Raw genomic sequence first — 16,921 nt, forward strand, 5'->3', positions numbered from 1 at the left:
CTTGAGCAACACATTGTAATAGAAGAAAGTGGCTGTTCTATTACTGACCCCAACCTTTGACCTCTTTGTGGTGGAGCAGTTGGATTTCTTTCCGTATAGGAGTCTTATTACATTCTTATTTACACAGTAAGCCCTGACGTGGCTTACAGCAGGTATATGGGTTAAAGCCCCATTTGGTGAGCTGGTGAATTGTTTGGGATTTTCTACTTTATTCTCTGTCATGTTGCTGCTGAATCACAGAACAGATGGCTGAGGTAGTCTCTCCTATGGGAACTTCATTTCACTTCTTAGTAATAATAAAATCATGCTCTTTGGTAGATGCCATCGACATCCTGTTAGCCGTCCTCTCCTGTCTAAATTTATCTTGTAATAAGGTAAATGAAGGTGAGAGAATATCCTGAGTTTTCAGGGGGCTGGAGTGCAATGTGCCATTAAATATTTACGTGAAAGGGTTAAAGCATTTTATGGTACTCGGATAGGACCAAAAGAAGGCTCTGCAATCGTTGTTCCCACAATCCCCCAGCTGTGCCGCTCTCTTTATGTGTGTGCGCACATTTGTTTATGCTCGTGTGGTCCCATCTGAACTTTCCAGGGTAAAAGAGCCTCCTGCTGCGCTTGACAAGTCCTTTCTTAAAATAGACAAAATTGTGTCCGCTGTCTGCTTCCCTCCTATGGAATTAAAAAAAAAAAAAAAGCACAGTTGCACAGCCATCGTACCATCACACTGCAAAAATAAATGTTTGACATGCTTCTATTTCTGGCCCATCTGAGCGAGACTGTGTTTTCCTGACTCTTCTCTTTGGTCATATCTTGTACTCAGTTCATTATTAATCCTGGTGTCTTGATTCAGTCACTGCATAAAATATTGTGTGTTTTAAAAATACTACTACAGAAACATTGTAACATACACACACACACATACACACACACACACACATATATATATATATATATATATATATATATATATATATAGATAGATAGATAGATAGATATTAGGGGTGCAACGATACACAAAATTCACGGTTCGGTTCGGTTCGATACTTTGGTGTCACGGTTCGATATTTTTTCGATACAAAAAATGTTCATGCTTTTTTAATTTGTCATTTATTAAAATTATAAATATATATTTTAACTCAAACGTACAGTTTTTAAATTTAATTTTGCTGAAACAACAAGGGGATAAAATAATAAATCTATCGGATCGAGAAATCACTCATCTTTGGAAAAGAGAGTTTATTACAGAGAAATGTCTCTTTCCAAAATAAAAGCTATACTATACACTTCTTCTGGGGTATATTCTCATGAGGAGAATCATGTGCTAACGGCTGTCTAAATGACTCGGGTAAAGTTTGTAGCATGCGTGCTTGTTGTTTTTGTCTGCTTCCACTTGTCTTTGCACTAGGATGATGTCAGCGTAAATGTGCAGTCATATTCATTGTGTTCCCACTAGTGCTGTCAGCGTTAATCTGAAATGACATTAACGCCACAACACGGCAAATCTCCTTTAATGAGCTACCGTGGATCGCCCCGTGCGTGGGGCTGGACGGTGTCAACACGTTAACGAGCTAACTGCGCTAACGCAGTAGTTCCCACCCATGTAATTGAGCATTGCGTGGCACATCCGACATACTGTTTTACTTTTGTCCATGACGCACTTACCTTCAGGGTCATACTTCACATGAAGACCAAAATAGTTCCAAATGCCAGATATGAATGAGGGTGGGGGAGGTTCAATTTGCCATGTTGCAACGAGCTTAGCTTCTGTCTCGCTAGCTTGCGCTGCGCTCAGTGGATCTGCGCTAGACAGTGCAGCCTAGGCCGGAGTAGTCAAACCAGATCCACTGAGCTCTCAACACACAGCACAAGAAAGTTGATAAATAATTTAAATTTTGTATTGTTCGAATGCGTACCGAACGAAAACTGTATTTCGATATCGATAAGTATCGAATTGCACCCCTAAAAATATAATAATATAGAAAAAAAAAAAAAAACCCGTACGCCCTTGTTCGATAAAGATCCCTCTACCAGAGGCCTGGGTATGAGGGTCCGCGAGTATCAGCTGTCCAGACTGCGCTCCGACAAAGCTAATGTTTATTGCTGAGCCACTCGCCTAGTTGGGATCGATATCGATACACGGGCCAACGACCTATCCTCCGATTGCAGCCCCTCCAGCTCCGTGTTCCTCTAACCACAGTATAGCTAGTGGTTAGACTAACGCCTTTGGAACCCGGAGCAAGATCTGATGGGCGTTCCAGTAAGGGTCCTATAGACATATAGAGCTACCGAATAGCGGGAGATATATATGCCGGCTATCGCCCGATCAACAAGGTCTGCGTCAGGTGTTATGGTGAAAAGAAGGATGGATAATATATATATATTGCCAAGTAGCGATGAGTAAAACCTGCATTTTCAAACTCCAATTAAATGATTGAAAAAAAGAACCCTGTGATCAAATAGAACACATTTGCTCCAGTTATGGAGGTTAAAGAAGAAAATATTTGCACAAGTTCAATATTATCTCACCCCTCTGTCTATACACCACTGTATTAGTGAAGACGATAACATTTTATGGTGGCAGTATTGTACTAAAGCGTAAACGACTCCTCGTTTACCCTGACCAGCATATGGATCCGGATCAACTAAGTTAACACAGATACAATAAAAGCCACTTATTTTCTTTCTACGATTAACTCTTTACTTCTTTAGCCCTGTAATTTTCTCTCTTATTATAGACCTTGCCTCAATCTGCTCCCAGTTTCTTCTTTAATTCTCAAACCGTCTTTTCATCTCGTTGTCCTTATCTCCCTCCCCCCGTACTCCTCCTTCCTGTTCTTTCTGTCTCTCTCTTGGGGATGTTTGTTCAGCTTGTCACAGTGCCATCGCTCGAGTGGGATGTCTGTTGCTGAGTGGTCGCCTGTACTGTCCTCCCGCTCTGTTAATCTCCTTTTCACATGCATAGAGCAGGACTTAAAATTTATGCCTGGCATTACATTCATTCGGGTTGTTGTTTTTCATCCCCTTACCTCGCTATTCGTTTTTTGTGTCACATGCATGACAATATATATAATATATATACAACACTCATATTTATATAATTATCATAATAACTTTTTTTGCTCAGCCATTAATTCAGTCATTCCTTTAAAAAATTGTCATTCATATTTCACATTTTATCAGGTAATACATTGACTCTTGAAAACAGTTTAAATAAGCTTTTCCCTTTGCTTTGTGCAGTTCATTATAGAGCTTCATTATAGGCTTTCTTTCCTTTATACATACTTAATTATGATGAATAATAAGGTTATTATTAAGGTTAAGGTTAATAAAGTTTAATACAAAAATTTTAAAATCAAAGCTGACTGCCCCTCCACTTCTCCTTAAGGTTACTATTACAGCTGCTGTAACAGTGACCTTAGTAATGAGTAAACTGAACTAAATGTGTGAAATAGTGGAGAACCCCTTTAATTGCCAGCGAAAATCTGAAAACTATAAATAAGAATGGTATGGGTCTAGAGAAATGAAAAAGTTCACAAGAAACTGGTACAATTGATGAAAATGTCAAACTATGCTTTCACTGCTTTTTTCGTGTTGCCAGATTAGAGAAACTGTGAATGAAAGCAGAAACTAGTTGCTTTCAAATGAGAGTGCATTTCTCACCACCTCATATGTTTCACTTATGTGCAAGAGTAACACATTACCCATCTGTGAAACATCTTTTCCTTTTGCAAAAGCAAAACACGTGGTTTCTTTGTCATGTAGACATAGCAAATGACTCAGTGGTTACTAGCAAAAAACAGCTCATTTTACAAGCAAAATCAGAAGTGATTGTTATCTAGTTGACTTTAGAAACTACATTTTGAGCTACATCTTATGTAACATTAACTTGCACAGCATTGTCTGTGCATTTGTATCCATCAGGTTGCTTAATGCTTTCGTTTAGTTTTGGGTTGTTTTTTTTGTGGTGTTTTTTACTTTTAACTGAAAACGTTAAGATGAGTAAAGCGCTTGAAGTGTGCTTAATGTTCACCACTTGGCATGCACTGTAGTTGGTGCATTACAATGTAACTTCTTTGTGGTCAGTCAAGTCCACGCGTTCAGAAAAAAACAACAAAAACAAAGAAAAATTAGCAGCACACCCATATCCATACAGACCCTCACATACTCATCCGATGACAAAATTTCCATCGTTCGGACACAAGTGGACCCTAGCGTACTTACAGATGCAGAAAGTCTATCCAGCTTACTGGAGCCTAACCCAGCTACTATAGGGTAAGAGGCAGGGTAAACCCTGTACAGATTACAAGGATCACAGGGCTAACATAGAGAGGGACAGACAACCATTCACACCTGTGTGCAATTTAGAATCACCAATTAACCTAACCCCAATAAATAATAATAATGGATTGCATTTATATAGCGCATTTCGAGACCCTCAAAGCGCTGTACAATTCCACTATTCATTCACTCTCACATTCACACACTGGTGGAGGCAAGCTACAGTTGTAGCCACAGCTGCCCTGGGGCAGACTGACAGAAGCGAGGCTGCCATATCGCACCATCGGCCCCTCTGGCCATCACCAGTAGGCGGTAGGTGAAGTGTCTTGCCCAAGGACACAACGACCGAGACTGTCCGAGCCGGGGCTTCCGGTTACAAGACGAACTGCCAACTCTTTGAGCCACGATCGCCCCAAATGTAGTCAAAGTCTAATCAAGGCTTAAGCATTTATTCAGTCACATACAGAGGTACTGTGGATGGTATTATTATTCAGCGTCATATCTGACTCAGGCAGCAACCTCCGGGGCTGGTGCCAAAAATGGCATTTCCAGGTGAGGCAGTCCTGAGGCGGACTCCAAAAGCTAGTTAATCTCCATAGACCACCCGGTTAATCAAGCTTGCTATCATTAGCTGAGGATTTAGCACTCCACTTTTTCTTCCAAATACAATCGCTTCTGGTGTTAGCAAGGCAGCGCAAAAGCAGCCATGTTGCTAACATTGAGGTTCCAGATCGGAACTTCACAAACCAGTGGTTGGTCATTTTGTCTCATGGAGTGACCTCCAGGGGACATGAGCTAAAAAAATAAACTGACCTGATTTGTCCTGACCCAATCCACTATAGAAAGCAGATTTAATGTTGGCTAAAAAATGGCTTATATTGCCTTGGTAGCATATCACAAACTGTCATTAAGGTGGAGAAGGAAACATCGCTGAAGCATATTAAATGAGTAACAAGCCAAAGCAGTGGAAGCTAATCAAATTATACACTGAATAATAAGCTGGGTGCAAATGAGTTTGGAGGGTGAACAGTGTTCTCAGCAGGGATGTTGTCCACTCCAGCCACGCTCTGCAGCTTAGTTGGGGAGAGAAGAGGTGCTGTCTGGCAGAGACAGCTCTAAGTGGAGAAAATGCTATTAATGATGCTAATGTTGATGTTCTTGCTGGTAGGATGCCCCAGAGGTGAATTGTGGTGATGCTAATGCTAATCAGCTAGCTTGTGCGGGAGAAGATGTCTTTTTAAAAAACATCATCAGCTGAATGAGCTGCCAGACACAGAGCAACTGAGTGATTACTGCCAAATCTACTGGGAACTGGGAGATAGTTGCCCTGCTTCATGGGCTTAATGATGGCTGCTGTTTGTCTGGCCTAAATGAGCTAAACAGTGAGCAGTGCTGAATGTGAGAGCTTTGGAGCTGATGACTGCATGTGCTGAGTCATGCTTGTGCTGCTCTCATGCACTTTTGAAAAATATGAAAATTAAATGGTAAGAGTGTTTGTACTCCTTTTATTTACTAAGGCCTGAAGAGAGATTGCTAGAAAGAAGCCAAATAGAGAAAGAAATGAGTATGACTATTTTCTTCTGTTATCTGACAGTTTAATATCTTAAAACTTGCTTTGACATCACAGATTTATATGTGATTGATGCGACTACAAAGCCGTGGTGATGGCATTTTGCGGAAAGCATTTTACTAGAATCTGGATTACCTAAAGTATACACCTCTTCACCATCAGCAGCATCAACTAATCTCTGGCTAGGTTTTAGAATAAGCTCAGATGGGATACAGAAACGGAGAATTCCACACTTTTACATACTTAACATTGTTCTGCACATCACTACTCAGACATACATGAGCAGCAGAAAATCAGCAGGACTTCTAAGTACTCATGTTCAGTTTCTTTGTGATACTTGACAGCATATTTGTGCACACCAATATTTTGTTTGGGTTTTTTTTGCTAAAAACAAACAAACAAGCAAACAAACAAAAACAACCAAACATGCTTTTGCAAGTTTTTAGGCTTTTTTTGTGTGTGTGAATTCATCGACCAGGGTAAGAAAGTCACGAAGTGTCCTAGTGTAACATTCTATGGTGCAAACAGCATGAACATGGTCCTGAGCCACAAAAACACAACCTTTATTTGCCATCTGCCAGATTTTACTCACTTTGTCTTCCACTGTGGTCTGTTTAAAATTTTCTGCCATTCGTGACGCAACACATTTCTTTGCCTTGGATAATTGTAAATTTTCACTCATTTTCAGACCAGTCTTTGTACCTTAGGATATTTTTTTTGTTGATCTACTTCATAGGTGTCAAACTCTGGCCCGCGGGCCAAATTTGGCCCGCAGCCTAATTACATTTGGCCCGCGAAGCCATACCAAATTACTATTAGAGCTGGCCTACTGGTATTATACAGCTAATATATATATTGTTTAGTATTAAGCTTTGCTTGTTCCATATTCAGTTTTTCAGCAAAACGTGTTTGAGTCCATAAGAAAAGATTCATTCTCATATCTGGAGGAATAAATATATTTCAAAAAATATTAACGTTAGCCCGCGACTTTGTTCCAGTTTTGAATTTTGGCCCACTGTGTATTTGAGTTTGACACCCCTGATCTACTTAATACTGACATGATAACCACTCACGCATAAAAATGCACATAACTCAAGGCATGAACCAGTGTTGTGTCTACATGTTTGGTGTGGAAAGGGCTTAAGAAATAGGAAAAACTCCACCAAAGACCCGACACAGGACCAGAGAGATGCAACTGGCACTTCAGCGGATCCATCTACTGTTCATTGAAGTCTCAGCAGAAATGATCTCAGTGGAAAGGAGTCTGTCAAGAAGCCATTCTTAAGAAAGGGAGAAAGGGCTCATGTAGTGTAGCTTGAGGTGAAGTCATATTACAACAATATCTTGACAGAAAACAGAACAAAAGGCAGCAGATATCCAAAGAAGAGGTCTGAATGTCTTTCAAGAAGGCTAGAGAACTATTCCTGAATTTTACTTAAAAAGAGATTAGAAGAAAGCTTCCCAAAGAGAGTTAAGGCTGTACTGAAGAATTAAACATGGTCATATCAAATATTGTTGGAATTGTAAAAAGCCCTGTTTTGGCCTTATATACTGTTTGATTTATGTTTGCATGTTTTTTTTATAAATTGCAAAATATAATTATAAAAATATAAAGAATACACAGCTTGAGGCTTTTGTACAGTATTGTGCAAAAGTATACTGTACTATGTTTAACCAAACTAGTAGACCAAACTCTTGGTAAGCTGGTTGTTTGCTAAGATTAAACCAGTCTTTTATTGTGCACCCCTCCCTCGCATAAATATTTTTTTCTCTTATCTCTCTGAAGTTCTCTGTGTGAGCATTCCTTTCTCTTTGTTCCCTTGGTCCTTTCCCAGTGGTGGGGTCAGAGGGCATGTCCTTTCCACTGGAGCCAGTTAGAGTGACGAATGGTAACGCAGTAATGCCAGCGGGTTTGTAGCACGAACAGTAAACAGTGCGAGGGTGGAGGAAGAGAGCGGAGGAGTGTGATAAGAAAGAGAAATGGTGAGCAAGAGCAAAATCAGAAAGATGAATGAAAGGCTTGCCGCAAAGAACGGGCACTAAAGGTCAAAAGATTTGCGGGGCAACCTTTGGCTTAAGCTTATGTATCTATTTTTGAAGAGCAGCCTTTTGCCAAAATCAGACAAGCTTTTTGAATCTGCTGTGCCATTTGCAAAGAGAGCCTCCATCGACCCCGACACAAAGAGAATTTGAGTGGCTGGGTGTGTGTTGTGATTGTGCTGATGCTCTTTCACCTCAAACTAATCGAAAATCATCATAGAACATTGGTGATTTCACCAGCGAGACCAGACGCAGACAAAAAAAAGTTAAAAAGCGTTTTTTAACATGCAAAGTGTATTCATGACTTTCAGCATGTAACTGTGTTGATGCACTTTGGCTGCAGCCACCAACACATTCGCTCTCAATTTTGCTTATCCTGGTGTTGTGCGAGGTATTAAAAATGCATTAGGCTCTAGTGCAATTATAAGAGCTCTGACAGTTTTGAATAATACATATTTAATGGAGAGTGATACAGATTATGGCAAACTGTTTAATAGCATTTTAATTCTCCATCACCTCCCCTGAGGAGGGGAGGTGACAGAGGAATCATTAATGACATTAAAAATCCACCAGGTGTATCTTTATTGAAGCAAACAGTATGTGACTACAGGGTCCTTCATTATATATGTGACGGCAGTCAGACTGATGACACTTTCTGGTGGGTTATGTGATATTTACACAGCATCCGCTGTGTCTCTTTTTTTAAGTTGCCATTGCTTGATTCTTACATAAGACTGTCTGTCTCCTTGTCCCTTTTTTCTCTCGCTCTCTGTCTCAGTAAATCATTTCCCTAAGGCCAGTCATTAGCATCATCTAAAGTTACCACATCTAACATCCATTTTCTGAAGTGCCAATCCAAAAAGGCAGGATTGCTCTGAGAATATCACAAGTTCCACAGGAGGGAAAGAAAGGGCAGCAAACAGAAATTTTCTGTGTTCGCCGAGTGCACATGACATTGCAAGGACTCTGGGTTGGGCACTGGAGCTAGCAGTCGTAGCACTGCATCATAGACACACATTCCCTCGCACACACACACACAAACACACTGTCTTGTTGCCACCTCAGCCATCACTCTGAATGATGTCACTCAAATTAATTGCTGTTCCCTTCTCGTGGCACGCTTGAGGAGGTTTCTTAGAGGCAAGGACAGTCCAGAGCCAAGAGAAAGCGGCCTTTAAAGGACAGCTCTGCGTGCGTGTGTGTCTGTGTGTTAGCCCATGAGAGGAAGAGTTTCTCTCACAGTATATAGTTTTTTACATATTTATAATGAGCATTAACTTAATTCAACTGAACGATGTCACTTCTTAGACTTGCTGCTTATTGAGAGGGATTTATTGCCCCGTAATTATTTTAAAATGCTTGACCTGCAAGACGAAGCAACAGTTCTACAGAAAAATTAATCAAGTTCTGATTTTTACGACGCATCTACAGAGATATTCATTAACATTACCGAACATGAACTTCATGTCAAACCATCTTTGAGTGTGATTTATCTTTTAAGACGACGCAGCAGGCTAATGTGGAACAGAGTGTGTAACTGGGTCTTGCCAAATATAATTTATTTCGTCCTTGTCGTTGCTCTGCTGTCTTTTCACACTTCAACTACTTCAATTTCCCTCGTACTCCCCATTGAAGCATCTGAGTGGATTAGGTTCTTGTCACAGGTAAATCCATAACAGCGGAACCACCGCAAACTAAAATCTACAATCCTCCTTATCCTCTTCTTTTAACAAGGAACTGAAACACGGAGGCGACAAAGGTGCATCGGAATCAAAGTTCTTGTTTAGCCGTTTGGTATTGTTTAAAAATTGATAGAGTGGGAAATGTTGTAATGCAATCAAAGAAAGAAACAAAGCCAACAGTGGGGATAAAGAGGTGCCACAATGGTTGCACTCCTTTATTATGCCAGGCTATTCACAACTTCTGATTAGGCGCTTCACTTTACAAATGATGGCAATACATCACCGGACTGAACAAACACATGAACACCAGGGTTATGTGAGAGTGAAATGTTAGATGTGAAGCGCAGCTGATCCCATTAGGTTTTGCTCTTTGGATGCTGGTGTGAAATTGGCTTTAGGTAATTTGATGTGTGGAGGTCAAGGCTGTGCAGCCACTCTGTCTCTTTATCTCTCTCTCTCACACACACACACACACACACACACACACCCTGTGGATTTCATGAAAATGGACAAATATACATTTATAAACATGTGCACTGATGCTTCCACATGCACAAGCAGACACTGCACAGCTGTTTCTTCTGATGGCTTTATACACTTCTGAATGTAACATAACATGTATACAGTAGTAAAACCAATATAACACCTGCATATTCACTCACAACACACTTACAGCTTTTGCTTGTCGTGAATTCTCACTCTGGCTAACAGATTAGCAGTAGATCTTAATGATGATGTTCTTTATCTTGTTATGTCTCTGATATTTGCTGGGTCTTATTTTCACAGTTTTGGCCACAACATCTATCAGTCATGATTGATTCTGCCAAGATTTAGATTTGATGGTCAACACCACTCATGTCTGTCAGATGAACCCCTGGGCCTGAAAAATTAAGGTAATGTTGAATGCAATGGTGGCTAAAGCCTACAGAAACAGAATTATTAGCACAGTGATTGGAAGCAGTAAAAATGCTAATTGGCTTTGTTTAAAGTTTTTTTTTTCCAAAGCTAAAATCAAAGTTTACTAATACTTCTACAGGTAATTTTCAAAAAAAAAAAAAAAAAAAAGAAAAAGAAGAAGAAGAAGAAGCTAAAGCTCATTAGCAAACTAAGTCAGCTTTAGCCTACACAAAGAGAAAAATTCACTTAGCAAAAGATTGGAAGCAGTGACAAATGCTAACTTTCTCCAAAGCTAAAAAGAACATTTACCAGCACCTCTAAAATTAATTCTGATTTGCGGTATAAAAAGTGTTTATATTACATTGCAACACGTGCAGGACTATTTCATTACTTCCTGGGGTTCTGCTACTTATGAAAGATTTCCAGACAGGAAACCAGAACAGACAGATAATTTTCCAAAACATGAGCCATTTTTTATTCATTATATGGGAACATAGTGGCCTCACTAAAATAATAAAGATAATAATAATTAAGATTTGTCTTTTTTATTCATCTTTGATGAGCAAAATTCTTCTGACGATTACTGATTTTTTATTTTGGGGGGCTTTAGTGGAAATGAAAAGATGCATTTGATATAGAAAACATATTATTAAATTTGCAGTTTAAGTACAGCAGTAAATAAATGTAAAAATCAGTCTAAAGCATAATTTAAACTGTGGTCTAATGCATTTCATGTCAAACTAGCAACTTGAATGATGTGATGTAATACGTTTTTTAAAAAACATCTTTATTACACCAAAATTCATTTATGTTTCAAGTGAAGTAAAACAGCTGATAAGTGGACTTTTATTTCCCAATAGAGTTGTGTGGTTTTTAATTAATTCTTACAAATTATGGTGTCCCTCTGTTTCCTTCTAACTTATATTTTGTACGAGAGTCCCGTTGCCTGTCATGCGGTTTTCTTGTGCTACAAGTTGCTTTTTTGCATTGTCCATCTTGTTAGGTTTAACTCAGAAAAGCAGTAGTTTTAATGCTCGAAACTGTAGGCTGGCTGATTGTCTGGCATCTTGTGTTCATTGCCTTGTTGGAGTTCACAGAGAAATTCAGTAATGTATCCAAACCAATAAGAACTGTGACGAAATCAGTGAGAACAAGACCCATGGTAAATAACGGTCACAAAAAATGACACAATTGTCATTTAGATGTGCTTTCACTATGCAATTTATTGCACAAAGGAAGTGTGTCACCAGTTGACACTGTATTTCTGTTAAATTTCCAACACATAAAACAACATTACACCAACCCATTTCAGTTTTCACATAAAGAACCCATAATCCCATAATAATCCCATCCATAGCAGGTACAATACTGTCTTCTGCCAATAAAACACTTTCAAGCACTGGACAAATCAGGCAATTTGATACAACATTAAAACCACAAACAGGTAAAATGAATAACATTCTTTATCTGGTAAAAATGGAATGCTCTGCAGGGAAACTTTGGGCTCAAACACTTATCTAGATGTTACTTTGACATATTCCACCCACATGAACATAGCGGCAGAACAAACACAACCCAGTGGCAACTTATTCCCTGAATACAGCAGGTCAAGGCACCCCTCCACCCTGCAAAAACTGCTCATGGATGACTCGACACAAGAAGAGCCCGAGGCACTGACCTGGCCTCCGAACTTAGCAGATCTTCAGTTGAGCATCTCCAGGATGCAATCCACCGTTGCCCCACCTCACAACCCTACAGGGCCCAAAGTGTTACACAATATTAGGCAAATGGTTTTAATGTTGCTGCTGACTGGTGTCATTTCGGAGGTCACAAGTTTGTAAATTTGGTTTAAAGTTATAATGATTCCAAATGTCGATGATTTATAAATAACATTTCAACCAGTAACGAGGCAGTCGGCTTGTTTTTCCCCATCTCTGCATCCTATACGGATTCAGATCACATTTTTACGTCTCCACTTCTTAGGGATTTCCTTTTACACTTGAATTTATTCACTTTTCATTCTAGCTGTAATATTAAGTCACTTGTGGATGTACTTTACCTGTACATATGTTCAACATAATTTGGCTTGATGCTTTACTGCTGGAGTCTTTGCAGGTCCTGAAATGTCAGTGTAAAGACTAACAGTGTTTCTGTGTGCTGTCATGGAATTTGTTGTTGTAGTGTGCATGCTGGGTGCTACATGGTATTTCGGGGAGCATGTTTTGACAGTGTTTGTTTGTGTGTGTGTGTTTGATGATATAGAAGAGAGCAGTGTCTGACATCATTAGGGTGTGTGCTGCCCAGTCATGGGATTATCTATCCCAAGAGCTTGTCAGCACCGCTGCTCTCCCAGATCCCTGGTGCAACAGCGGCGGATTTTAATCTCAATCCCAAATCCTCTCTCCTCTATCAGGAGCTTCTCCCATCTGAAGACAGTGTAGAGACAATGGCGAGCACAGCAAGCCCGCTATGGTAGACATCGCAAAGGCAGACCATTCACCTAATGCAAACATGGATGCATGTGGGGTCGTCGTACCCTTCAGTCAAAATAAGAGTTAGCGCACGAAAGCAGTCTTTGCATTTCAAGTCAATCAGACTGGCTACAACAGGAACTCTTGGACTGTTTTAAGAATTAAGGGATGAGTCAGTGCTGTGAGAGAGTTGTGAGTCATTTCTTGTTTAGACTGGCCGTCTCTATGTCGTGGCCTCCTGGATACAGTCTGTGGCATCCCAGCAGGATGGAGAAGGCCTTCCGGAAATCCGCATTGAAGGCATAGATGATGGGGTTTAGGGAGGAATTAGCCCAGCCGAACCACACGAACACATCAAACGTGGTGGGGCTGATGCAGGGGAAAGCTTCCCCTCCGCTCGACTGCTCGCAGAAGGGCACCATGCAGTTGAGGATGAAAAATGGGAGCCAGCAACACACAAACACCCCCATTATCACTGACAGCGTCTTCAGCACCTTTGTCTCCCTCTTGAATGTCAACCTGAAGGAGCTCTCTGAGTCTGCGATGCTGGAGCCTCTGCCCATGCTGTCGTGTCTGTTTTTGGCACTTTCGGCTGCCCGCTCTAGAGCAGAGATCCTCCTGATTTGTCTGTGGGCAATGCGGTAAATCTGTGTGTAGGTGGCCACCATGATGACCACAGGGATGTAAAAGCTTATAAGAGAGGTGGAGATGGCGTAGGTCCTATTCAGGCTTGAGTCACAGTTCTCTGGGTAAGATGTAGCGTTTGATGCCAGTGAAACAGAGGACCCAGTAAGAGCAGTGTAAGATTTGGTTTGGGCTTTATGCCAGTTGAGCTGCACTGGAATGAAGGAAATGAGGACAGACAGCGTCCAGGCCACACTGATCATAATATAGGCCACTGTGGGTGTCATCTTCCTCTCATAGCGGAAAGGACTGGAGATGGCCCAATAGCGGTCCAGGCTTATGACGCAAAGGTTCAAAATTGAGGCCGTGGAGCACATAATGTCAAAAGCTACCCAGGTATCGCAGAAAGAGCCAAACGGCCAGAATCCGGCGATCTCCGTCACTGCTTTCCAGGGCATCACCAAGATGGCAACCAATAGGTCGGACACGGCCAGCGAGATCACAAAAAAGTTGGTCACTTTAGAACGCAGATTGCGAAACTTGGTGACGGCCGCGCAAACCAGAGTGTTTCCCAGCAAGGTGGTGAGGATGAGCAGCGAGAGAAAACAGCCAGTTAGGACACGACTCGATGGCGCCTCATCCAAAAACCCATTGTCGATGACAGTTGTAAAGTTCATGGGATCCATCCCTGAAAGTGAGTGTGTGCTTGGGGAGGAGGGGGTTCTTTGCTTATGTCATACTGAAGAGTCTTGCTACATTTTATCCACTAGTTTCTATGAGGCTCCTGTTCTCCATTACTGCAAAAAGTCTCCATCAATTTATCGTCTGATAAATGACGAAAGATGAGACATTTCAGGCAAATGCTCTCTGGGACAGACATTTGCCCTCTGACCCTGTAAAATAGATTTGACATCATCTGAGCTGCACTGATGGAGAGGTAGTTGTACCTTAATTCCTCAGTGCAGTGGTGTAGTCACTGATTCTCTTCTGCTTGTTCTGTTTTAGCCCCAAACCCAATGTAATCGCAGGAATCCTCTGTCTGCTTACAGAACACATCAGTAGCCCTGGGGATTAAAAGAAATGAATTAGTCTAGAAAAATTCAATATTGTGTAAGATAAAAGTAATCATAAATATGCATGATTTTCTAAATGTTATATATCTTTTTGTTGTGTTGTGGTTTATATAATAGCTCTGATTGTTAATATAGCTGATTACGCAAAAGAATATCAGGGCTGTTGTAAGTAAAAGGTAAAAAGATTTGGGGGGAAGGGGCTCATTCAGCCTCATCACACCCCAAGCACCATTAAATGGCCCATGATAGAGCACAGTTTGGACAATAATAACCAATCATACCTTTGCATATCTCTTTGTAGCTCCTGATGCCCCAAATTTCACCTCATCAAAATCAGTCTCCTTTTGAATAGTTTCCAGTTATAGTTATGTATTTGTAGAATTCGGATACCTCTCATAATGTGGTAAATCCGGGCTGAATCAAGGAAAGACCTATTTGCATAAATATAATTGTAAAGTATTATTTACTATTATTTAATCAGTGTTCTAATTACTATTCCAATCTTCCTGTGTGTTCACTAAATTTATTACTTTATTATTATTATTATTATTTTTGCAATGGCCCCAATAAACCCTCGTACAGCTGTAATTTGTATTGCCAATGATCCGATTTAGAATAACACACTGTCTGGCTGGAGCTGTGAGAGCAGGATTTTCCCGTGAGCGGGCTGTAATTATTAAGACGTGACTCAAAACAAGAGTCACATCCTCCTACATATATACAAACTGTGTTTGCGGTTTCTCTATTTTACTGTTTTAGCACCAAATTCACTTCTTACTTACAGATAAAGTGTGCGGTCAGCTGCAGCTTGATACCACATCTAAAAACAAACGTCCCACCGCTTCCATCCGAACTTCCCAGTGTAAAGTCCCTCCAAGGAGCATCCAGACCCTATTTCCTGCAAACACAAATAAATGCACAGTCCTGTGTCCTCCCTGGAAGCCAGCTCGCTGACTGTTGCTGTGATTTAATAGTACACACCACCGGATTCAAATGTCACTCAGCGCTCTCGCTGCGTCCTCCTGCAGCCACAGTGCGCATCTGCGGCCAGATCCCGAAGACCTCTGGCTCGCTTCCACACCGGCGCTCTGACGTTGTCCCATTCAGGAGAAAGTGCGATGGGAATGAAAGCGCGTGACTGTGGCCCTTTGGCGACCGATCTCGGTCACTGCTTTATGACACAACAGGTTTCACGAGAAAATCATCACGCATCCCGTTCCCCGTTAAGCCTTGCTGTAGTTATTTTCCAGAGTCTTATTTAAATCTGGTGAAGTTTATTCAAATGAAGAGGTAGATTATAAAATCATTGCAAGGTCCGTTCAAGTACATTGGGTCGCTGAGGCCACCTGTTGGAGAAAGAAAAGAAATGCGGGCGCAGCATCCTGATAAGGATTTTTTTCTGCATTCTTTCGTCACATTAAGATAAAGAAGTATGTTAGTTGTGTATTTGCTTTTAAAGTATATCCATTTTTGTTTAAACTGACCCCAAATCGATGTAGATAAATCAAATTCTGAGGTCCTTTCTTTTCTCTATTATCTATGATTATCCATATATTAGTATTAGTTCACAGGTGGTTAATTTAAAAACAAATCATTTAGATTAGGATATTTTAAGTGTATTCCTTTGTTCCTTTCTCATCTCTTTTGAGGCTCAGGCTCTCTGCCTGGCTGCCAGGAAATTAAAGACACAACAGGCAGGGGTAAGAGTTGAAAGGGTCAGAGAATAAATAGACAAGTTGAGGTGCACTGTTGCCTACATTTCTCTCTCACTGCATCCTCCTCTGTTGGTTTTCTGTGTTCAAAGGTGCACCTGCTACTCGTCTAACTCATGTATACTTCAAAGACATGGATGCCACTCCAAGGTTGCTGCTGTCTGTACTGTGTGATTTCCCACACGTGACAAGTGCCACGATAACCTCTTTATCTTACTTATCTTTTCTAGCAATATAATGAGTCACTAAGTTACTCTTCAGAAAACCTGATGTGACTAAAAATGTGTGAGACTAGATTAGCAGAAGTCATCTGTAGATCTCCTTTTCGCAATCTTGATGTGCTCTTGTGGGAACCTAAGGAAATGTAGTTATCAATCATGAGATCTTGGGTTAAAGTCTTTTTAAAGTTGTGAGCTTTTTTTTTTGAAGTCGTGAGAAGGCTCCAGAGTGTTTTGTTTCTTTCTTCTTTTTTTTTTTGCTTGGTGATGACCCACAAAATATGCAAAAGCGATAAGTAAGATGGCTAAGAGCAAAAAAAAAACAAAAAAACTGCCGTTTTAGGAAGCCAAAAAAA

The 16,921-nt window shown here is 40.6% G+C and overlaps 1 protein-coding gene across 1 annotated transcript; it reads right to left on the reverse strand.

Annotated features, from left to right (window-relative positions):
• Positions 1 to 6,836: 6,836 nt before the first annotated feature.
• Positions 6,837 to 16,066, reverse strand: LOC120724376 (D(1) dopamine receptor-like). The gene is made up of 2 exons (XM_040016557.1): positions 15,418 to 16,066; positions 6,837 to 14,626 (listed from the first exon to the last, which is right to left on the reverse strand). Exon 2 carries the CDS (start codon positions 14,246 to 14,248, stop codon positions 13,136 to 13,138), a length of 1,113 nt encoding a protein of 370 aa, XP_039872491.1. The 5' UTR covers positions 14,249 to 14,626; positions 15,418 to 16,066; the 3' UTR covers positions 6,837 to 13,135.
• Positions 16,067 to 16,921: the final 855 nt, after the last annotated feature.

Source organism: Simochromis diagramma, unplaced genomic scaffold (genome assembly GCF_900408965.1).
Source record: "Simochromis diagramma unplaced genomic scaffold, fSimDia1.1 OVJJ01000685.1, whole genome shotgun sequence".
NCBI classification, from domain to species: Eukaryota; Metazoa; Chordata; class Actinopteri; order Cichliformes; family Cichlidae; genus Simochromis; species Simochromis diagramma.